Source organism: Muntiacus reevesi, chromosome 3, assembly GCF_963930625.1.
Source record: "Muntiacus reevesi chromosome 3, mMunRee1.1, whole genome shotgun sequence".
Classification (NCBI taxonomy): domain Eukaryota; kingdom Metazoa; phylum Chordata; class Mammalia; order Artiodactyla; family Cervidae; genus Muntiacus; species Muntiacus reevesi.
This window is the reverse complement of record NC_089251.1, coordinates 59,245,190-59,269,200: the sequence shown is the minus strand read 5'-3', so window position 1 is coordinate 59,269,200 and position 24,011 is coordinate 59,245,190. Positions and strand designations below refer to the sequence as shown.

Genomic DNA, 24,011 nt, shown 5'->3' with positions numbered 1-24,011 from the left:
GAAAAGGCCCAGGTCTCCAGATCCCAGGATTAGAGTTATGCTAAGGAGTATAATTTCTGATTTCCTCTGTGCGTCCACCCTCTGTCCCACGCCCCGAGCGCCGGCTCACCTGGACCCTGGCCATACCCCTCCCCTCTGATGGCAGCGAGGGCCCTGGTGCTGGGCCCATGGCAGCTCAGATGTATGTGCTTCTACTTATGGAAGGCGAGGCTCTTCACGTGTTAAGAAAATAGAACAATATGATCTAACTGTGCTCCCACACAAACACCAATTTTATTCCAAATAATCACATAATTTTAAGAATTTTCCCAAAACAATTTTACAAAGAGTAGCCCCAGTGTCATTTACCCTGAAAGTTCCATTGTGTACATGAGTACTACCTGAGCCAAATGGAAAAAGCCCAAACTTGCTGCAGCTTCCATGGGTTTCATTTTAAAAGTTTTAAAAATCTTAAAAAAAATAAAATTAAATTAAAAAAAAATTTTTTCCCCATTTTTCATGATAAATGATGCTACTCATACGTAACTTTACTCAGTAGACTTTTAGTTACTTTGCTGATTTTTACCATCTGACAAGCAGCAGCATGCACGCAATATCTGTAAATAGTAACGACCAGTCTAAGGGTTTGTGCTGGCAGCCAGGGAGTTGCACTTTGTTAGACCCAAATTGAACAAAGTGGAGTTGAGGTTGATGCAGAGAAAGGCATGCTCCGGGTGCGTCGTCCTCTGTATCTCCTGAAGCATCAGGTGGATTGTGAAGAGTTCAAAGAGCTTCTTATTACTCCTGCAAGAGAGGGAGCACCTTAACACCATCTCACACTCAAGAACAGTGAGAGAGCCTTACGTGTGAATGGCAGCCTGTTTCATACATAGTGGAGGAAATATGTAACTAGAGGATTCACATGCCGAGACAGACAAGACACGATCTGTGAAACAGGCCTAACGTGGAAAAGTATTCAAGGAGAAAAGAGGACAATTCATCACCCTGGAGCCTACACCATAGTGACTACCAGAGCGGGCTTGCCCTCAGCCAGCCAGAGTCAAGTACTCGACCACCATGTCTCAGGTATGTCAGCTTCTTCATAGAGCAGACCACTAGCTGACCTCTTGACTTAGCTCCTGGCCACTGTCCTCTGCAGAGCAACCAGTCAGCAACCTCACTTTCAATAAGTTAGACTCGTATCTGGTAACGTATTTCTTACTACCTTGTCCACATCTATTTCCCTCTATGGTAACCTTTATAACCATCCACCTCACATCCAGGGTCTGCATCTCTGTGGATTTACAGGTTTACGCTAAGCCTGGCTTGGGAATCAAGGATTCCCAGCCCCTCATTCAAGCTTTGTTCCAATTCTTTATCTATGCCTGAAATGAACACAAACTACAAAGCTCTGGCCCAGGACACAGCCACATGGGAACTACACTTCCACCAATTCCGGGAGCGAGAACTCAGAGGAATGAAACACCCCTGGCAGCCTCAGGGCACCACAGAGGGTGAAGGACCTCAGGCTTCCTGAAGAACTCACTGATTACAAATCAAGACAGTCACAGCCAGCCCGCCTGAGAGAAAAGAAGGACAATGAACTGACAAGCCCGAATGATACCAGAGCTAAACTAGCAACTTGTTGAACTGAGGGTGAGGTTACAACGTGACAACAAATAATTTACTACACATCGTGTGTGACACCAGGCAGGACAGGCTGACCTGTGGTCACACAACCACAAGTAACTTCAGGGTGTGTTGTGTTCACTGAACCACACCAAGAGGTCAAGTCATAAAAACACAACACACAGAAGATGTTCAGATTCCCCTCAAAAGAAACACTAGAGTATATGAGATTCAGGAAAAATACAGCTTAAAGTCTATGTCCTTTTTTTTTTTTTTTTTAATAATTTAAATACCAATGCTTGCATCAGGGAAAGAAGAAATACAAAAAGAAAGCCCTCACTTACGGCAATGAAATCAAACCAATGCAGCAGTGCGTTCATGACGGTTTGTGGCCAGCACCGGTCACAGTCTTTTCTGCCTGCTTCCTTCTCACCCCTGACCCAGTGCATCCACAGTAAGCACCAGCAGGACACAACTTCATCTGCCACCTGTGATCACAGTGCGCCAGCCTGCAGGAAGCTGGTCCAGGGTTCACTCTGTCACTAAGTGTGTGGCCTGAGACCAGCATTAACACACCACACACTTGCTGGAAACTCTGATTCAATAATCACAGTGGAGCCAGTGCAGGAAGCAGAAATCTAAATGATCACAGTGAGCTAGTTTCTGATGAGAAAGGTCAGAAATCAGAAATCCTTACTTGATTTTGGAAAGTTTCTGCAGGATGATACTGAGCTTCTCTAGGACGTGGAGGTCGAGCTTCGGGGCCCGGAGCAGCACGGAGCAGGTCCGGAAGAAGAGCGAGCAGCTGCAGGCTTCCAGAAAGGGCTGCAGGGCACCTGCAAGACAGGTGGTGTCAGGGGCAGTGGGCGGGGGACCAGCACCTGGGGGGCGCAGTTACCAACCCTGCTGGGGAGGGTTTCCATTCTTTCCGCTCTTACACTGTAGGGAAAATACCGTCGCTGGAAGAATTAAAATATCTACTGGCTCTTGTTGAACAAGCAAACTGAAGGTAATGATGTCAGAGAGTTCCATTCTTCAGACGTCAGAGTCTTCCATTAAGCAGAATCGAAAATAAAGTCTGTGAGAGAAGGCTGTTTAACTACTGCTTTAGCAGTATTTAATAAGAAATTCTGTTGGGGTGGTAATTTTTAAAAACATCTTAAATTTAAGAATTTCATTTACATGTTAATGACAACTTGCATAACCATTGAATAAGGAAGAACTTTTTAGCATAAAAGCAAAAGTGGGAAAGATTCATAAAAGGAAAGATTGAAGATTTTAATAAAATCTTTTTGAAAAGACTTATGCTTTCTGTAGTCCTCCTTGCTTGAATTTTTTTGAGCAATAAAAGTTCATTTATATTTAATTTTCAAATTGTGGTTAAATATGCATTGTACCCACTTGGAAAAGCATAGTGTTTGCTAGTGTTAAGTGCACACATGCCGTTGTGCAAACACCACCCCATGCACCCCGGAGCTGCTCACCTTCCCCAGCTGACTCTGTCCCGTGAGTCACTAACCCCCAGCTTCTGTACCCCATTCCTACCTCCTGTCTCTACACCTGACAACACGAGGGACCTCACATGTGTTAAGTCACAGGGGATCTGCCCTTCTGTGTCTGTCTTATTACACTGAGCATAACGTCTGTGAATCCCATCCGTGGTGTAGGTGTCAGCTTCCACCTTTTTAAAGGCTGAATAATACTCTACGGTGCACAGACCACACTTTCTCTGGCTGCTGTCAAGATTCTCTGTTTTTGACAGTCTGACACTTTTAATATCATGTGTCTCCAAGGTGGGGTCTCTCTGGGTTTATCCTGGACTTCACTGAGCTGTGGAATTTGGTGAAATTCTTAGATTTGTAAAAGCACGTCTTTCCTCATATGTGGTAAGTTTTCAGCCATATTTCTTTAAATCACCTTCATGAATTCTCTCAGCCAAATCTCTGGACAAGCACCTGCGGCTTCACGGAGCACTGTGAATCTAGCCCTGCCTTGGATTAGATGTTGTCTTCAGGGAGTGCTGTGGCTGGGCTGATCTTCTATCCAGACACTGAGATTTTCTCCACATCAACAATAAAGCTCTGTTGCTCTCTTGTCATTTGTGTGTTCACTAAGCAGCACTTTTAATTTCCTTCAAGAACTTTTCCTTTGCATTCACAGCTAGCTAACAGCTGTAGTGGAAGAACCCCAGCTGTAGGCCTGTCTTTGCTTTTGACCCACCTTTCTCACTGACTTTAATCACGTCTAGCTTTCCATTTTAAGTGAGAGAGGAGTACTCTTCCTCTCACATGAACTCTCTTGAGGCCACTGCATGGGTTTTAATTAGACTAATTTCAATACTATGTGTCAGGGAGCAGGGAGGCCCGAGGAAAGAGATAGGGGAACTGCAGTCAGTGATGCTGGCAGAACACACACAACATTATTAAGTTCACAAGCTGCCCCTGCCCCCCGCCCCTCCTGCCCCAAACTATGACAAGAGTAACATCAAGACCACTGGGCACAGATCACTGTAACACACACAGTAATAATGAAAAGGTTTGAAACACCAAGAGAATGACCAAAATGTGACAGAGAGATGTGAAGGGAGCAAATGCTGCTGGAGAAATGGTGCCGGAAGATCTGTTCAAGGCAGTTTCCACACACCTTCAGTATGCTTAAAAAAAAAAAAAAAAAAAAGAAGTACTTGCAAAAGCACAATCCACAATAGGCTTGTGAATGTACCTATTTTTGGATAGTAGGACTTTTGGCTTTTTGGCCAGTTTCCCAACTTCTATTACTTTCATAATAAACTACTTAAAAAAGAAAAACAAGATCTGAAAAACATACTCAAATACATTGTTCCATTCAGGTGTTAAACGGTAGCACAAGATGGTTTCTAGAGCACAAAAGAGAATAAACTAATGACACAAATACAAACTTAAATCATTTTATTTAAACTACATCTGACAAGAAAAGGAAAGTTCTTCAAGAGACAGTGAAACTCATGCTCTTACACAGCTAAGCCCAGGTGAGTGAGTGACAGCTTTCATCACTGACAGAAGAAAAAAAGAAACTACAGAGTAATTTTCTAAAAGCACACTGCTCAGTTATTGTCTGATTTATATTCACGCACAAAACATATAATCAGAAGCCCTCAATCTGAAAATAATATTGTGCTCACAACACACACTCAGGTAGAGCAACGCACAGACCTCCATTCAAACTCACGGAAACGTGGCCCAGCAGCTTTCAGAGAACTCTGCCCACACAGTTCCTGGTACTTCTCATACTTGGCGGGAGGTAGGTTGGGATGGCAAAGACGACCTGCAGCGGATGGACAGGGGACCCTGGACACAAACAGAGCTCCTACTGCTTCTCCATGTCTGTATCAAGGACCGGTCTTCCGGGAACCCACCACCATCCCCCAAATACATGACAATAGTCATGAAACAAGGTGGCCACCAAATTGGGTGGCTCAGGTCCCCCAGTCACAGCCCACTAGACAAACTAGAACTCAACTTGAATCTGAGACACAAGACTCCAGAATGATGAACCCAACAGCCAGCTAAGGTGAGCACTACAGAGTAGACAGACAATCACAAAGTTTCTCTACTTCTGAGTCTGGTCCACAAAAACCTCTGCCAGAGGCCCCACCAAGCCCCACTGGAAACGCTGTTTGCTCAAATAAACTTTTCAAGTTACAATGTGTCTCAGTTTACCATTTTACAATGCTGCTAAAAACACTAGAAGACGAAATAAAACAAACATACAGAATATATGCCCAGTGTTTTAAATTACTGTGGGATTTAACAGACATGAAACAACTGTGGAGTCACCTCGCAGTCTCAGGCCGTTTCTGCACTGACCCCCAGGTGGATATCACCAGACATAACCTAGCCACTGGCAGCTCTGCCCAGGCCCTTGGGTCCAGAGCCCCAGATGGGCACTGAGGAGGCCCCGTTCAGCAGAGTGGCAGACCCGAGGCCCAAACCACAGCACTGCAAACACAGGCCACCAAAGCCCAAGAGCTGCAGACCAGAGCTATCGCGATTTCTTTTCCAACAATTCTTCCTAAACAGTTATATGGTAAAAGAGGGCTTCCCCAGTGGCTCAGAAGTAGAGTCTACCTGCAACGCAGGTGTGGGTTCAAGCCCTGGGTTGAGAAGATCCCCTGGAGAAGGGAATGGCAACCCACTCCAGTATTCTTGCCTGGAGAATCCCATGGATGGAGGAGTCTGGCAGGATACAATCCTTAGGGTCACAAAGAGTCAGACATGACTGAGCAACTAAACAATAATATGGTGAAATGAGTTTCCCACCTCAAACCTAAAAAAACAAAACAAAACCAACAGTAGAGAAGTATTTGCTGTATTTTGATCTATGGTTCATTTATCCCTTCAACAAACTTTGTTGGCTAGTACCAGGCATTGGGTTTTTGCTAAAAATGGAAAATGCATCCAACAAATACACACACCTCAGTCAGCGACCCTCCAAGTTACACCACTTCTGGTTTCCTGGGTCTCATCTCTCTGTCAGAACAACTCCCACAGAGCAGCCTCAGGAGCAGTTGTTTACCCCACGGGACGGGAAGAGCGAGAGAGGGTGAGGGCGGCTGGGACAGAGGCGCTGGGCGGTGCACGAGGCACCAGACATGGTCTCCCGCACGGGTGCTATGGGCCCCCAGTACTTCTGAGTTTGAACCACGGTGCCCTCTGGCTACACGGCGACTTCGTCTGTCAGACACTCAGCTGGCTTTGTCTCTGCTGAAAAACATTCACACTTGATAGTTTTGTTTTCCTTACTGAAAAAAATCCTGCGAAACTTGTTGGAAATAACCTTGAGTCTGTGTCTCAGTTACTAATTCTGCACTGCTGCTGCAGACCTGATATCAGCCAGTCAAGAGCTACAACATCACTATCACCGCTCAGGTAGTTAGAGTTAGACTCCAGCGGGCAGTCTGATCTTTAACAGTGACAGTCAAGAGATGAACATGAATAAACTCGGTCAGCGGAGGCTGTCCCCCTGGCGCAGGAGGAAGCAGCCCAGGGTAGGGAGTGTGTGGCAGAGCCCCTCCCCAACCCACAGCCCTGGGTTCAAGTCCAAGCTCCGCCTCAGCCCAGCCGTGAGTCCAGGACAAGCCAGCTGACCCGCCAGGCCCCGGCTCTCCCCAGGGCCTCCTTGCAGGACCGCTGTGGCGAAACAGGCGCACAGACCACATCCAGGGAGGTTGGAGGGAAAACTGGCCACCAGGGACCTGCCCTTGCTTGCTGGCGCCCACAGAGCGTGGGCTTCCTGGCTGTGGTTCCATGTTCTCGAGGCACAATGAGAAGTGCCGTGCATAGAAGATGAGAAACTGAGAGTGGAAATAAGCACTGAAGTAAAATGGCAGCTTCCCACAAGTTGAGGGGCTTCCCTGGGGTCTGAAGAACAAGGCAGGCGAAGTCCATCAGAGTCCCGGCTGGGCTGGGGAGGAGCCCCCACCAGCGAGTGAGAGCCTGTCTTACTCACCAGGGCCATCGCTGAGAGGAAAACCCCGCTGACCACACTGCTTCACGCACTCGAGCATCAGAGACGCGGGGAGGCTGTGGGGGTCTCATGGGGGGAGGCCAGGGCCCCATGTGCCCCGCAGGTGGGGTTGCTCCCTCCCAGCCACCAGGAAGACATGGCTGCTCTGCCGGACAACAGACATGATGAACAGAGAAGGGGCTGGAAAACGAGCGCGTCTTCACACTGAGGCCCTGGGAAAGCTGGGGGACAGGCGGACAAAGGGGGAGGCTCCAGACCTCTGCTCGGCACTGCTGACCCTGTGACTCCGCTGTGCCGGGCACAAGACAGCTGCACACCACCGCCCTCACTGGGAACGACACTCTCTGGGCTCCCCCTCTCCCTCCCGCTACTGGACGTGAGACTCACTGGATTCCACGGTCATCTGCAGCAGGCTGTCCATCACGCTGGGAAGCAGCCCCCGGCTGGACAGCTTCAGGTGGCTCAGCACCACCGGCACCGCCTGCAGCTGCAGAAACAGGCTCTTCCCCTCGTCCGCCTGCAGGTCCAGACACAGCGAGTCAAATGCCTGCGCCAGGAAGTCGGCTGGAAGACAGGGCACCAGACAATGACCGCATCGTTAGCCCAGCAGGTCACAGACATGGCAGGAAGGGAACCCCAATACGGCCGCAATCACAAGAGAAAAGGAGAAACCAAAGGATCAGACGAGATGGGCTGAATTCAGACACTGCCCTTCACTCAGCTGTCAGGACTGAAATGGGAGGAGACGGTACATTACGACAGGGTAAACTTCACTCAGAGATTTCCTGTTTAACACCAAAATTACAATGAACACCACTCCTTCTTTATATCAAGGAAAACAGTCAATATTCAGCAGTCTGATCATGACTACTGCCTGCCGCCACCTGTGAGCAGCATCACTGCCGACACCTCAACAGATGCTTCTGAGTCGAAGTTTCTTGCTACTGCTGCTCCCATCGACCTGTTTCAAATTGTAACTTTATAAAAACGAGGGTTTCTGCCGCCAGATCAAGACCAAATGGGAGCCACTCCCAGAGATCACGAGACCAACCTGGTTGGGTTGCCTGTGATGCCTCCGCCAGGAGGAATGGCTGGGGGGCCTGACCATCCTGACCGCAGGATGGACCTGAGGTCAGATAATATGCAGATAGTGCACGAAGAGTTAACACAAAGTGTCAAACCCACACCAGATTCATGTCTATGCAGACGCTCGTGAAGAACAGAAGTCCTTGATTTCTGCCCTGACACTCCAGCGATAACCCTTCCCTGACCTGGGCACTCACTGTTACTTACAAACTCTGTACTTACATCCTGTTATGTTTCACAGTGGATGAGGTTTTACCGACACCATGTTACAGCAAGGTCCACATTTCACAGATTCTGCTTTGCTTACGTGAATAGTATCTCTTTCCTTGCTCATTATTGTTCCTTATTACTGATGATCAGAATAGTTAACACTCTAGTCATGAGCTCTGTGGGGTCTTGTTCATCAGGGCACCACCCCCATGACCTGAGCACCCCTCGAAGGCCAGTCTCCTGACACCACCTCCCTAGGAGTAGGGTCCCCACGTGAACTGTGAGAGGGACAAACATTCAGCCCGTAGCACATGGCAGCAGCACTTCTCTCTGCCAGTGCCCCTGACTGTCTGACCTGCAGGGACCATCCCCAAGTCACCAGTTTTCACTATTTGCTTCCATGTCTATTCCCACGTGTTTGAGGCCAGTGCCGGAGGCAGCATGTCCAATACTGGACTGCACAGAGTCGGGGAGGAGGCACCGAATCCTTCCTGCTTATTTCTTCCCATTCGCATTACCAGCAATGAACATCACTGTGTCTCTGATGATGTGACCATGTATGTTGATACATGGTGAACTCTGGTCTGAGCTTCTCAAACGCATCTCAGACAGCCACTACCCCTTCTGATACAACTCGGGACCATAACCACAAGAAAGAAGAGAACAAAGACAGACGCACTGTCTGGTAGGCAGGCGCTCTCCGTTGCTAGCTACTGAGCTCTGCTCTTATGAGGAAAAGCAGTCAAGAGGCTACGGGAGACAGATTAACATACATGTGTTAAACTAAACTCTATTCACGGAAATAAGTGCTGGGCCTCACTGGCCCTCGGGCTCCGGCCCACCAAGCGTTGTCCCAGTGGATCTGTAAAGGCACACTCTTCATGCTGTGTGGGTTCTGTGAGGCAGGTGGCAGCAAAGGCTGCCGTGGACACAGGATCCAGGCGCATCAGTAAAGGCCCTGGAGGGCAACAAGCCAACCCACCACTGACCTTCTCAACTTCAGCAACTACAGTCATTCTAGGAGATACTGGGCCCCCAGCACGAAACAGCACAGTAGTCCATTCTGAAAAAGTAAAATGTGTAACTATATAAGAACTGCTTCACTGTGGACAACCTGAAGGCTTACCTTGAGTGACTGTTTTGAGGACAATTAAAGTGGACACGAATCTCAGGGGCAAGCTGGTGCTCTTGAAGAAGGCAGCTGTCCTTGGTCGACTCTCCACTGAATGCTCTAAGGCTGCGTCCTGAACACCCTTCGCCACCACTCCTCTGAATATGTCTTCACCCAACCTCCTCAGTGTGGTTGTCATGGTCGAGTGCTGTTAAAAATATGAACTCTTGAAGTACACTTATCCATGGTCAGGAAATAGATATTTTAAATACTACCATCAAATATATGAACTAAAAATAAGCTAACTAAAAAAAAATCAATGGAGCTGAAAATACAGAGGATTGAAAAGCAGAATACAGGAAACCCACACTGCAGACACACACAGATGAAAAGGGAATGGACAAAGAACACACACCAGGCTGACAGTGACCGAGAGGCTGGAGCAGTTCTCAGCCTCAAACAGGCTGCAGAGCAGGCAGTCACCAGGGAAAGGAGGGGCACCACGTAGTGACGGAGCGTGAGGTCTCCAGGAAGACACGACAACACCTCGGGTATGTGATCACCTGCAGATACAGCACCCACCGCACGATCTGTCAAAAATACCTGGTAAGCTGGACTTCGTTAAAATCAAAACCTCCTGCTCTGTGAAAGCACTGTCAAGAGAATAAGAGGACAAGCCAGAGACGGGGGAGAAAACATGTGTAAAAGACATATCTGAAAGACTGTTACCCAAATAACCACAGAGTTCTAGAGACTCAGCAGTAAGAGAACACAGCCCAATTAAAAACACACAGATGACCCGGACACCGCAGCCAAGACCACACACAGATGCCAGGCAGACACAAGAAGCAGCACCGCACATGTCATCAGGGTGAAACCCCTGTGGGGTAACACCCCACACGACGGGGAGGGCTGACGCCCCAAACCCCGACAACACCAAAAGCTGGTCAGTCCATGGGGGCAACAGGTACCCTCAGCACTGCTGGGGGACCAGAGAGGGCAGCCTCTTGACAGACAGGCTTCAGCTTCTTAAACAACAAAGCATCCTCTTAGCCAATAACCACGCTCCCTGATATTTCAGCTCCTGAAGGAGCTGAAAACTTACATCCACACAAAAACCTGCCTGTGGATGTGACAGCAACTCTACTCAGGGTTGCCATATCTTGGAAGCAACCAACATGTCTGTCAGTAGGTGATGGATAAACAGTGGTCTCCAGACAGTGGAACAGTATCCAGAGCTGAAAAGAGCTATTAGGCTATGGAAAGGCATGCAGGAACCTTAATACATATGATGATGTGGAAGAAGCCCATGTTAAAAGGGCATGCACTGTGTCACCCCAGCTCCATGACATTCTGGAAAAGGCAGGACTACCCAGGCAGTAAATGGACCAGGTGCAGTGGGGGAGAACAGGCATAGCACAGAGGATTTTTAAGACAAATTATTTTTTTTTGTATCAAATTTTAAATTTTTTTGCATCAAATTTTATATCAAACTACATGGTGTGATAGTGTAACAATGGTTACAGGCGCCAATACATTTGTCAAAACCCACAGAACGCACACCACCAAGATGTTGGTGGATGACGGCACATCCACGCAGGACGTTGACTGTGAAGAAGATTCTGTCTGGCAGGGATGCTGATGGGGGGGGTGGTGCAGGTGTAGGGCAGGGTACCTGGGACATCTCCCTGCTCAATGCTGCTCTAAAACTTGACATCTACATATGAGAAGAGCAACGTGAGGCTCTGGAGAGAGACGGGACTGTCCTGTCACCTGACCACGGCCCTGATGGTGACACTGTACCTGTTCTGCACTGTGTCACCCTTGGGAGACGCACACAACATATCTTTCTTATGACCACAGAGAATCTATAATTTCCTCAAAATAAAAAGCTGAATTAATGTACTTTGACAACTATTAAAACTAAATTATTAAAAACCCATCAGTAAGTGTTTAGCAATTGGTGGGTGAGAACAATACTTCTCAGCAGAAAGCTATGCAGCTGGCAGCCCCACTCCAAAGCACACGGAGCAGCCGAGTCCATATTGGAGACAGGGCAGCACGAACTGTCTCAGGAAGAATGAGAAGACTATTCCGGAAGGAAGACAAAGTCTCACTCAGTGCTGAGTCTAGCCTTTGATGGCTGAAAGCGAGAATTCAGCCAACCTTTCTCAGAAACCATCACACAAACAATAGTCACAGTGACTTTGAACAGACTTGATCAATTTATGTAACTTTCTTTTGTTACAAGCTTACAACCAATACATTCAGATGATATTAAGTGTGTGGGTGCACATGTTCACATGCTCCCCCACACACATGCTCAAGCACTCCTTTACAATGATGGCAAAATATTTAGGATTTCCTCAGGAAAGGTATTTTCCTAAACCTCAGCCATCCAGCTACATAACCATCAGCCCTGCATGGAGCAGCTTAGCCCCCTCATCCTAAGGGCCGAGGGGCCAAGAGGAAACTACCCCAGCAAGGCTTCGTTTCTTCCCCATTTTTAACTGAACGAAACCTGTGTCAGGATGTACCAATTCTAACTGGGGAAATAAAAATTTTACAAACCTACTGTAATTCACAGCACAAACAGGTACACACGCACCTCACATTTGGATTAAACAACCCTACGTGAGCTGGTAACACACACCCTTCATTTACATGACACTGGAGTAACTCTCCCTCTTTGATTAGCTTATCCTAACAATCATAGTCCCAATTTAGCTAGTGTGTGTTTATTGACATAAGCACAAAAAATCAATTTCTATTATCTTCAAGAATATGAGAAACCATAAATAACAGGGCAGGGGGAAGCATTAGTTTCAACAACAACCTAACACAGTGAAACTCATTATACAATTCTGAAGCTCACAAACAATGACCCACTGCACTGAGAAAGAGGAAAGAGAAGGAGAAAGAAGAGTAAGTGGTGAAAGACACAAGGGAGGCAGGAAAAGTCCTGCAACGTGCAGAGAATGCACAGGGAAGCCTGAGACAGAGCAAGACCAGGAGCCACGCCATACTGAACACAGCTTTCCCTGCAGACTGACTGATTCACAGTTACCTGAGTCCCGGCATCGAGCTGCCTTAGAGACCAGTAGATAAACTTCACGTAAGGCTCGTGAAGCCTGGCATTCACAAAGGGCAACCACTGCAGCTGCTCTGTCATTAGAGGCAAAAGCTAAAGATGAAATGATGGAAAATATGAACACACAGTTTTCAGACATTTGAAATTAATTATCAGTTTTCCAAAAATTATTTTTCCAAGAGAAGAGAAGAGTTCTCAAAAAAATCTCTACTTTAAAATTAAATGCAATACAATAAGGAAACACACATTTGAGACATTACATATATATATTTCCTTGACCCACCAACAGCACACTTAGGATTTTAAGATTAACCTACACAACCACACATCTGAATCTTTTGTTGTTCTTCAGGTGCTAAGTTGTGTCTGACTCTTTGTGATCCCATGGATTACAGCATAAACTTACAGTACATGTACTGTACATTAACTGATAATGACATCTTTATTGCCATGGCATAGTCTGAGGTGATAAAAGCAGGTTTCAAAAGTGTAATAAGAGCCCATTTATATAAAATACCTCTGTACTGAATTTGTATTGAGAGAGATAAGATGTTTTTAAAAAGTATTAACAGTGAGGTTTCAGTAACTGGAAAGATATTCACTTTCCTCTTTATATGTCTTTCATAAACATTTTAATGTTAATTTGTAAAAATAATACACATTTTTAAAAAAGATAAATATGGACATTGACTCAACAGTATGTTATTTTATTGAAAGTTTGAGACCACAGAGATACACTCTAAGCCTCTGAGGAAATAATCCCACTCCTGCTATAACAGTTTAAGAAAATTACCTAAAATAAAACCTTCCAAAAGCTCTCATACAAAAATACTGTTACACTGATTTGAAAAAAATGGAAGTGACTTAATGGCCTAACAAAGGGAAACAGCTAGGTCAAGTGAATAGCTTACTCAGTGGACTAGAGATGATGAACAGAAAATATTAACTAACGATAAAAATTAAGTAATAAAAGCAAGGATGTAAAATCATACGTAACTGGACCACAGACAGGATAATAAAGACACACCAGACCTCTGACAACAGCTCTGGGACACCCTCCTCATGCACCACCCACCTCTATTCCGCGACCCCAACCCCTGATACCCTCTCTCTGACTTCTGAGACCCAGCTCCTCCACCTTTCTGCTCACTTTCAGGGCCCCCTACTGGCTGGTCCTCAGTCACCTGGTCCTGGAGTACTGGAGCCTCAACTCAGGATCAGCCAATCAGGACTCACGGCTCCCGCATCCACACCCAGTTCAGAAGTCTCTGCAGAGCTCCATCCCCATGGCAACGCCCACCAGACACAAGCACGCTAGTCTCCAGCTCAGTTGCCTAAAACTATCCAGCCAGAGGACAGAGGTGCAAACCCAGATCTTGTGGGTTTCCTACCTGGAGTGAATGCTGCCAACATGCATCCCAGTGCAAAATCAAGAGCTGGGAGCCAACCCTGAGACCCCGCAAAAGTACAGGATCCATCACCAAGTCCTACCAAGTCCCAAGTACGCAAAGTTGCATACTTTTGTACTGGCTTCCCCAATGGCTTACCAAGTAAAGAATCTGCCTGCAATGCAGGACACACAGGAGACCAGGGTTCAATTCCTAGGTTGGGAAGATCCTCTGGAGCAGGAAATGGCAACCCACTCCAGGGTTCTTGCCTGGAAAATCCCTTGGATGGAGGAGCCTAGTGGGCTGCAGTCCAAAGGGTCGAAAAGAATCTGACATGACTGAACAATTAATATCTCACTTCAAAGGTGTGCACCCAGAACAAGTTAATAAGTAATCCTTATTCGAGGATGACAAGAACCTGGTGCTCCCTTGGGCTGTGGCTGGAGGTTGAGTTCCCTGGTCAGCCGGCTGTTAGCAGGTGGTTACCCCAGCCTGGTTATGACCCTCCTCCTTCCTTCTCCGCCTTCACGGCTGGTGAGGGTGAGTGAGCCTCTGACCTACTCTACAGTAACCTCTTGTGTCTGAAGTGCTCTGTGGGTTAATCACCTCTTTAACCAAAGCTCCAACACTTGGGCCACCTGATGCAAAGAGCCGACTCATTAGAAAAGACCATGATGCTGGAAAAGATGGAAGGCAGGAGGAGAGGGGGACAACAAAAGACAAGACGGTTGGATGACATCACCAACTCAATGGACATGAGTTTGAACAAGTGCTGGGAGATGGTGATGGACAGGGAAGCCTGGTGTGCTGCAGTCCATGGGGTTGCAAAGAGTTGGACACAACTGAGTGACTGAACAACAAGTGGACTATCTCCACTTGGGGGTCAGTAGATAAGTAACTTTAATTTACTTTGGCAAAGTGATGTAATATCCACAGGCTCCAGGGCTTAGGTTATGAATATCTCCAGGGTCATTATCCTGCCCAGCACCAAAGGCCTTCAGAAGAAATTTAGGGGATGGAAACTGGAAATAATTTCCTAAAATGAAACCTGTATGTAAAAATTCTTTAAGTCAGCCAACCAACCTCAGATATCCACTCTTCAGGGTTTTTAATGTATTTCTTGTAGAATGCAACAGTCAACCTCTAGTGACAATTTATACTGACTGGAAATCATGAGTTATCATATCCAAATTAATGTTTGTAATATAAGAAAATGGTCATTTGTCTTTGATAATGAGAAGCCTCTTGAAAATACTGTTTGTTCTTTCATGACAAAAGGCAAAACAAAATTATTTTAGAGAGATGTGAATCCTAAAAAGATGCATTATCAGGAGTTGTTCATATCACTGATTACCTGCCTAATTCTATAATTATTTTGCCATTTTCTGGAGTAGGTTTTTAATTCCTGGTCTTCTTTTAAAAGGAAATTCCCATCATGTTATAAAAATACACATAGGAATTCATGTGGATTAAGTCTAAAATGAGTCTTTTTTACAACTGACTGTTGGTATGATCAACTTTCTATCAAAAATACTTTCAATATTTTTTGTCCTGCAAAATATACCACAGGTTTCCTTTTTTCATTCTCCATGTCTCTACTGAGTCATATTATTTTTCAAATTAAAAACAAACCTTCACACACTTCTCCTGAATATCAGTTCTCTGAGAAGCAAATGAGGGTAGTGGCTTTTCACCATCCATTCCAGATTCTTCATTTTTCAATTTGCTAAGGTGCTGATCTGAAATCCAGTCCATGAAGACAGTTAAAAGTTCATAAACTTGTCCATTAAGTGATACCTATAAGCAAAAAATTAAAGCAAGGATTTATTTCAATTCATAGCTTGCTAAAACGTCAAAGGCAAGTTTTACATTTGTTAAGTGATTATGGAATAATTTATCTAAACTGCTTCCGTAAAACATGTATTGGATTGCAAAGCTTCTCCAAATGGGAAGAAATTCCAAATCAAATCTCTCCAGTTAACATCAGACACATGTTAAATGCTGGCTGACAGAAGAGGGGAAACCCACCACAATAAGGACATTGAAAGAACTGTACCTTATTACCAAGAGAGAGAATTTTCATTAAATTCTTTATCCAAGTTTGATAATGAAGAAAAGCAAAATTGGCCTTAATTCAAGGGCATGAACCACCATACCTAAGATTTTAACAAATTTAAAGGTTTTAAAAGCTAAATAATTTCCACCATGGAACTTTTTATCTTCCTCTCCCAAAAGCTGTTTTTCTTTACGTTGTACCATTCTATAAAACAGATATGAAAATTTTTTCCTGGAAACCCTGTTCTTTGAGAGTCTACACAAATGGGAAGAAAATAAGAACCAAATGCCATAAAAAACCAGTATAAATTCAACTCAACTGACTTCTATGTTCTTTCAAACCACTTTTAATCATTTTAAGTCGACATTTACCACACGTGTGACTTAAACAGGGAACTATGCCAGATTTAACTTTAGACAGAGAAGCACAAGAGCAAAGTAATAAAAAAGGCATAGTTCAGCAGACAGCAATCCACAAAAACAGAAATAGATGAAGGAAAACAAAGTTACATTATTCTGAACATGAGTAATCTTTAACTTTTTCAATTTTCTTCAAATAGGAACTTTTGATGAAAACTACAATCATCTTGAGTACCTGAGTATGACTGTCCAATTTTTCTACTTTAATGTTTTTAATTAAAATTTTTTTTCACAACTAGCATCCTATTTAATAAAACATGGAAACTATGAAGCAGGAAAAAGGGGTGGGGGAGTAAAATAGGACCTCTTCCAACCACTAAGCCCTCTGCACACAGCCTGTGTGTGGCAGACAGAGGATTTGGGGCACCGGGAGGCAGCAACAGGTTGGGTCAGCCCTTTTGGGAGTGGAGTGTGGGGTCCAGGCAAGTCTGCAGTGAGATATCACTACCACCCACTGGAAAGATGAAAATAAAAAGGATTGGAAACATCAAATATGGACGAAGCTATGATGCAATAGAATAGACTGCCAGCAACGGTACAAATAACATGACCACTCTGGAAAACTGGCGGCCACCCCAGCAGTTAAACCTACATGTACCTTATGACGCAGAAATTCCAGTCTTGGCTTTACTTCCAAGAGGGATGGGAACACATTTCCAAAAAGAGCCCTGTACACTGATATTCTTAGCAGCTGAATATTTTGCTCTGTTTTTACAAACAAAAGCATATCTGAAATATGATACTTCTCTACAAACAAATTATTATGGTGAATACTTCCATAACAAAAAGAATGTTTGATAAATTGAAAAAAAAAAAAAAAAGAAAAGAACAAAGAGAAAAATGTCCTGGCTTTGCAGTAGAGAAATTTTCAACCATACCTTACAAGGTTTTGAAGTTGGTACTTTTTCCTGCTTTAAACTTTTTGCTTCATGAGTGGCCTGGGGATTGCCTTTCAGTCTCTGTATTGTCATGAACTCGTACTTCCTCTGTGACAGCATGTATCCATTAATTAAAGAAAAATGGTATCAGAAGTGAGACCAAGGCAGTCATTTCAGATTTCACTTGTGTCTCAAGAGCAGAGCAGGTTCCTTACCTGTAAATTGTCTAAGCGAGCTTGAACTCTTTTGGCCTGAACCTCCAACTTCCTGTTTTCTTCACTCACTTCATTCAACTAAAACAGGAGAACAATAGACGTTTCAATAGAAACCTCAAGCTGATTTCCTACTGAAATTCTCCCAGGATACTATCTTATCTGGTCTACCACCAGGCAACACAACACACAGAAGTAGCACCCACGATTAAAAATCATAGCAAAAACTACCACTGGGCCCTAAAACATGAAGAGTTTCTAGAAAGTTTACTTCATTCTATGAAAAATGTGCAAGTCTCCTAACATCTTAAATGAAGATATTTTAACAGGGAACGTCCTTTTTCTGAATTTTCTACTGAACTATAATGTACATACGAGAAAATGCACAAACTATGTAACAGTGTAGTGAATTACTGGGACTGGAGTTAATGTCTGCCTAACTCAGAAAAAGTGTCTTCTTCACCATAGTGGGTCTCCTACCCCACATACAACACAGCCTCCCACTTCTTTCCATCCTCTTTAATTGCTTTTTATTTTTTTTATCCTCTTTAGTTGCTTTCTAAATCATGTTTTGCACATTTTGTGTGTTCTGTGTATGTGTGATCTCTTAGGTTTACTCCTGCACAGCCAACGCTTCTTGACGCTACTATCCATAGCATCTTTCAATAAACACTATCTGGTTACTGTTGATATGCAGAAATACACTTGCTTTTTAAAAAAATTTATTTAAATTTATCTTTTTAATCGAAGGATAAATGCTTTACAGAATTGTGTTGGTTTCTGCCAAACATCAACATGAATCAACATACGTCCCCACTTTTACTGAACCCACATCTTAAGAGTCTCCTGAATTTGTTTAATTCTAGTAACTTAACTGTATGCTTGTCTGGACACTGACTACATCTGTGCATAATCACGTCATCAGAGGATAATTCTCATCTCTTCCTTCCCAAATCCTGACCGCTCCTTGCTACACAGACCAGGACATCAGTTCAAAGTTTCCCAGAATCAGGAACAGCGAGCACCTTCCTTGTTCTGATTTCAGAGGGAAAAGATTTTAGTAACTTAGGTTAAGTATGAGTGTTGTCAGGACTTTTTCTCTTTGTAGATACTCTATGAAAATTAAGTTCTCTTCTATTCCTAGTTATTGTCTTGAGTTGGTGCTGAATTTTAAATCAAAGAATTATGATTCTTCTCCTTTTATCAGATGATGTGTTAATTTTCAAATGATAAATGACTTCTGTATTCCTCAGATAAATTCACTCAATGACATTATACTTTTTAGGTAGCTCTAGATTCAAATTTTTGTATCTATACTCATTTGGAGACTGGCAGCATTTTTCTTGTCGTGCTGACAGGTTTAGATTCAAGGTTCTGCCTGGCCTCCTATGACAGCAAAGAGAGCCTTTCTCTTTTAGGTTAATCAGGTCTGTGATATTTCCTCCAGGAGTCTTACTGCTCTTTCTTTGAAGGTAAGGTGTCTTATTTGTCTCTGATTTTATCTTTGACTAAAGTTTTCACATCTTAAAACAGCGTACCAGTATGGTGTTCCTCAACATTTATCCTCCTTAGGGTTAACAGAATTTCTTAAAACCTGTGGGCTCATAGGCTTCACCAACTTGTGGATATTATCCTTTCACATTCTGCCTCTCTATCTCACCAAGTACATTCGGAGCTCCCATGTTAACTTTTTCACTACGTTCTCCGTACCTCTCAGGCGAAGTGTCCAACCATTCACCACGCATATAAACAGACTCCACCCCTTAGCAACGCACACATCCACCCCAGTCACTACAAGTCACCAAACACATGCTGGACGATCAGGATCACAGTCACCTGAGAGCCAGGTATGGGCAGCAACGCACCTATGCTAGCAATCAAAAACTCTTCTCGCGAGAGCGAGACAAGACTGCAATGGGAGAACACAGTCTCTCCAAGGATGAGAGGGCTCCAGACAAAGTGGGTCAAGGTCACACTCTCACTGCGGGAGGGCAGACAGTTCAGAAAAGACAAAGAATCAGAGCCAGCAAGAACTGGGGGACCTGGTTATCACCGCCATGGAGAAAGGTTATAACGAGTGGGGACTACAGAAATCAGAGAGACAGAGAAGAACACACAGCTGGCCAAGAGTTCCAGGTGCAAACGCTTCAGAGTCCACATTCAGTCCCCTGCTGGAATCCATAAAGTTCCCCACCCAGGGACTCAGCTGCTAAAATGCTGAGGTTCACCTGGTTGTGCTCATCCATGCTTCCCTCCCCACAAACACACCATCACTCTCCTGTCCCTCTCCACAAAGCCCTTCACTTCCATATATTTCAAGCAAAACTGGCAAAGGGGAGCAAAAAAAAATACAACTAGCAAGAATCTGGTGCAACCTGAGTATGATTGAGCACTGAGCTGACTCACAGCTCTGCATATCCCACATAGTGACCCACATAGTACAGTGCAATGTGACACAGTGGGTGTGAGCTCGCCACAGCCCTCCACACACAGTGCAGTGCAGTGTGATGCGGTGGGCGTGAGCTCGCTGCAGCTCTGCATATACAACAGAGTGCACAGCAGTGTGATGTGGTGGGTGTGAGCTCACCACAGCTCTGCATTCATACATAGTGCAGCGCAGGGTGAGGCAGTGGGCATGAGCTTGTGCTCCCAGCACAGGATCCACACATAAGAGACCCTCCAAAAATACACAGTGGTGTGTAGCAGCCGGTTCAAGAACAGTGCAAAGCTACAACTCAGCACCTGAAGTCCCCAGGTTAGCGGGTTTTCTTTTCCTTGTTTTTAATCTAGTCACTGTTCTTAACAGTTTGAAAAATTCCAAGTTGTCAAATAGCTCAGCTGGTTGTCAGAACACATGATGAGAAACCAAGAGCTAGCTTAACTATTTTAAATTCAGAAGTATTTTATAATAAAGCTAACAAATAAAGATGATAATCAAGGTTTTCTCTACACAGAATATGCTCTAAGATTCTGACTCGAACTGGTTAATCTATACAGTTCTGAGAATGTCTCATAATCTAACACAGATAAACTAAGTCTTACCTGTTTCTTTAAGCTATCATTCAATCCTTTCAATGCATCAAAGGAAGACCTTAGCCTTTTGCTCTCCTTATTTCTCTCTTTAAGAACTTCAGTTAAGTGCCCAACTTCTGCATCATGTTGCTAGGAAGGAAAAAATAGAGATTTAATGTCACTAATGCTACTGAACATAAGTTAGATAAAAATTACAACTCCCTGGGACTTCCCTGGTGGCTCAGTAAAGAATCCGTCTGCCAACGCAGGAGACATGGGTTCAATCTCAGATGTGGGAAGATCCTACATGCCTCAGAGCAACAAAAGCCCTTCCACCACAACTACTGAGCCTGTGCTCTAGGTCTGTGCTCCACAGTGAGAAGTCACTGCAATGAGAAGCCGCCTGCACACTCCAACTAGAGAGTAGTCCCGCTCGTCACAACTAGAGAAAACCCCGCGCAGCAACCAAGACCCAGCGCAGCCAAAGACAAATATATAAATTTACAGGAAATAAATAAAAATAAAAATAGGCTTTAAAAAAAAATAACAACTCCTTGAATCACAAGGACTTTAATCAGTATATTTAAGCATAATGGCTGACACTGCAAGTAATTTATAAAAACTGGATAATCAAGCAACTTAATAACAAAGCATTAAAAATATATGTTAAATACCTATTAAAACATATTATACAAATTAAGTAGCATTAAGGCTATTTTCGGTCCTGCTCAGAAAAATCTCCAACAGAAACTCACTGAAATAATTTCTGACATCATGGAATGATAAAGGAGTTCTGATCCTTTCAGGAGGCTAGTTAATTATTCATAGCTTTGTGAATTAAAATTTAAGGTTTAAATTAGCCCTCTGGAGAAGAAATATTCCACACATAGAACTGTTCTCATAAATTAGCTAAAGTTGTACATCTCAGAAAACTTAAATACATAATAAAATTTCCTGAGCCCCAAATAATTTGACTTTCCTTAACCAGTTTTATAAATATTAAAATCAATTTCCCCATAATTATATTTCAATAAGAACACATTTTAGATTTGTGAATACTTACATAGTTTCTTTCACTTTTTACTCTCAGATTTACTCATAACGTATTAAAACAAGTAAATTTTCATAGGAAATCAAGAAACTGATTTCCTTCTTCCAAGTAATCATCCAGGTCCCACTAAAATAAAACAGTGAGCTTTATACTTCCTATAAGCAGCAAACAGAAATTCAGAGAGAAAGAACCAAGGCTGAAATGAAGACGGAGTGCACGGAAAATCCAAAGTCGTTAAAAAAAAATCGGCTGTATGAAGTTTTACGATTATGATAAACAACTCCTTAAATAACTCAGACATGACCACAAAGACAACACTTATTTTAAAAGCAATATTAACATTCTCAACTGCACAAATTTTCCACTTCCAGAAAATATTAAGACCATTTGACACGGGTTCCTTTTCCAGAAGGATAAGCCCACAGAGCTCCGCTTCTCTTACTGATCACAACTAAAGCCACACAAAAAACACAGAAAGCAACTACTAAGGAAAGTCAAAGGGAAACAAGCAGGGAGTTGCAGAAAGGAGGAAAAACCTGGGCAAATAGCCCTCAAGGGGCTCTGTTTCCCCATTTCTCCAGCGGCCTTGCCCCAGGGCAGGCCCTGGCCCTGCTAATTGCAGAGAAATGGCTTTGCTTTCCAGGCCTGGGAACAGGAAGAGGGGATCCATGAGTCACGGATGTGCTTAAATCCAGCTCAGCCCTGAGCTGGTGAAAGCGAGGGGCAGAGATAGGAGCTCAGTTGACAACAAGCCCAACCCCACCCCTGCCCAACACCCCACAGGCATCTTAGGGACCCAGAGCATCACAGCAAAGGCTGAGAAGCCCAGCCTCAGGCCCCCAGTGGTGACTGCAGCACACAGGCTTCACAACAACGGCAAAGGCTCTGGGAACTGAGTGAACAGTGACAAGACACAGCCTGGGCACAGTACTATCAGGCTTCCAGAGGCTACGCTAGGATCCCAGGTCTATAGAAGATGTGCGACGCCCAGAGGACTGCTGCAGGGACTCTGCAATCAGTGCCACGCTCACCTCCTTCATGATCTGGAACCTCATGAGAACCTCTTCTCTGACGTCTTTCACCTCACTCAAGGCACCTTCATGTCTGAAGAGCAGCTCTTCCCTCTCGACCAGAAAACGTTCTCGCTTCTGAAGCTCCTCAGCGAATTCCTGCTGGGCTGCTGTCTCACACTGAGAGGAAGGACAGAGTTAGCGCTCCGGGAAGCTCACTCAACTGAGCATCAGCCAGTGGAGTGCAGAGCAACCACCACACAGCACACGGGAACCCTGCAGGCCACCAATGACGGGACCGGCTAGGAGACTCCAGCGTGAGGACCTGAGAGAATCCAGGGTGCAGACAAGGGGAGCACCATGGGGACACCCCGCACTCTCCCTCCCGCCTCCCCATCGTCCCTGGGAAGAACGCCTCACACCTGCAGAGGAGCCCCTCCAACATTCCCCTCCAATCAGCAGAGCAGGCTCCAGTGGAGCCCAGAAATCCTCTCATGTCCCCTATATCCCCACGGCCATGCGGGTCTCCTCCAGCCTCCCCCCAGAGCCCATCAGCTCCCACAGCCGCTGAGCAGAACAGACAGGGTGAGGCCGTGGCCTTACAAAGGGAGGCTGGGCTTCCAATTCCTTGGCCTCCTGACCTCCCACCTGGACAAACTTCTCTAAAACATTGTCCCGGTTGGCTGAACCCTCCTCAGCACACTTCAGTCTGGCCTCAACCCCCGTCCCCCTTGAACCGGCTTCCGAATCACTGACCCTCAGGTCTGCTCCAGCCCTGGCTGCACCCATCCCTCCCTCTGGTCCCCTCCTTCCTGGCTGCCATCTGGGCAGCGCTGAGTCCACACCTGCAGCTTCTGGTGAATCTGGAGCAGCTCGTCATAGATCTTGCTGACCTGACGGGGCAGCAGGCCCGGCTTCCGTGGGGCCCTGGATGCAGGGGAGCCAACATGCTTGGGAGGGGAGTCGCTGCCATCACTACAATAGTCAGCCCAGCTCCTTGAACGTGAGGCCACATTAGCTGGCCAGGCATCGGCTAAGAGGACAAAATTTAAATTAAAATCTCAGTTTACAGTTTTAAATATCCTCATTGTATTGTTAAAATGTTTCAAGTACTATATGCTGAAAAAAAGGAGCACACAGTCAACGGTTTACATTTAGAAAATCTGGGTGAAAGCCATCCAGAAATTCTCTGTGGCCTTTTTGCAACTTCTCTGTAAACCTAAGACTATTTAAAAAAAGAGTGGGTTAACTGCCTTGACAAAGAGATGGAGAGTTACCTCAGGAGCCCTGACACATGCCCTTTGACACGTTCCCTTACACCAAACTAACCACCAATCCAAACAGTGTTCATCACTGCTCCACTTCTTTGATGTT

The 24,011-nt window shown here is 44.9% G+C and overlaps 1 protein-coding gene across 5 annotated transcripts in view; it reads right to left on the bottom strand.

The window, feature by feature from the left end:
* Positions 1 to 246: 246 nt before the first annotated feature.
* Positions 247 to 24,011, bottom strand: part of CCDC138 (coiled-coil domain containing 138) — a 28,972-nt gene continuing 5,207 nt past the window's right edge. For 2 of the 5 annotated variants that reach the window (XM_065929213.1, XM_065929214.1), the window contains 11 exons: positions 23,483 to 23,670; positions 22,659 to 22,817; positions 20,607 to 20,726; positions 17,568 to 17,645; positions 17,353 to 17,460; positions 15,632 to 15,796; positions 12,588 to 12,704; positions 9,536 to 9,728; positions 7,501 to 7,677; positions 2,306 to 2,444; positions 247 to 783 (listed from right to left, as the gene is read on the bottom strand). In XM_065929213.1, the coding sequence (XP_065785285.1) occupies positions 618 to 783; positions 2,306 to 2,444; positions 7,501 to 7,677; positions 9,536 to 9,728; positions 12,588 to 12,704; positions 15,632 to 15,796; positions 17,353 to 17,460; positions 17,568 to 17,645; positions 20,607 to 20,726; positions 22,659 to 22,817; positions 23,483 to 23,670 (1,610 nt within the window). In that variant the 3' untranslated portion in view covers positions 247 to 617. Of the gene's footprint in view, positions 784 to 2,305; positions 2,445 to 7,500; positions 7,678 to 9,535; positions 9,729 to 10,123; positions 10,174 to 12,587; positions 12,705 to 15,631; positions 15,797 to 17,352; positions 17,461 to 17,567; positions 17,646 to 20,606; positions 20,727 to 21,639; positions 22,197 to 22,658; positions 22,818 to 23,482; positions 23,671 to 24,011 lie in introns of those variants that run through there. The other 3 variants (XM_065929217.1, XM_065929216.1, XM_065929215.1) reach the window with 3 other exon arrangements.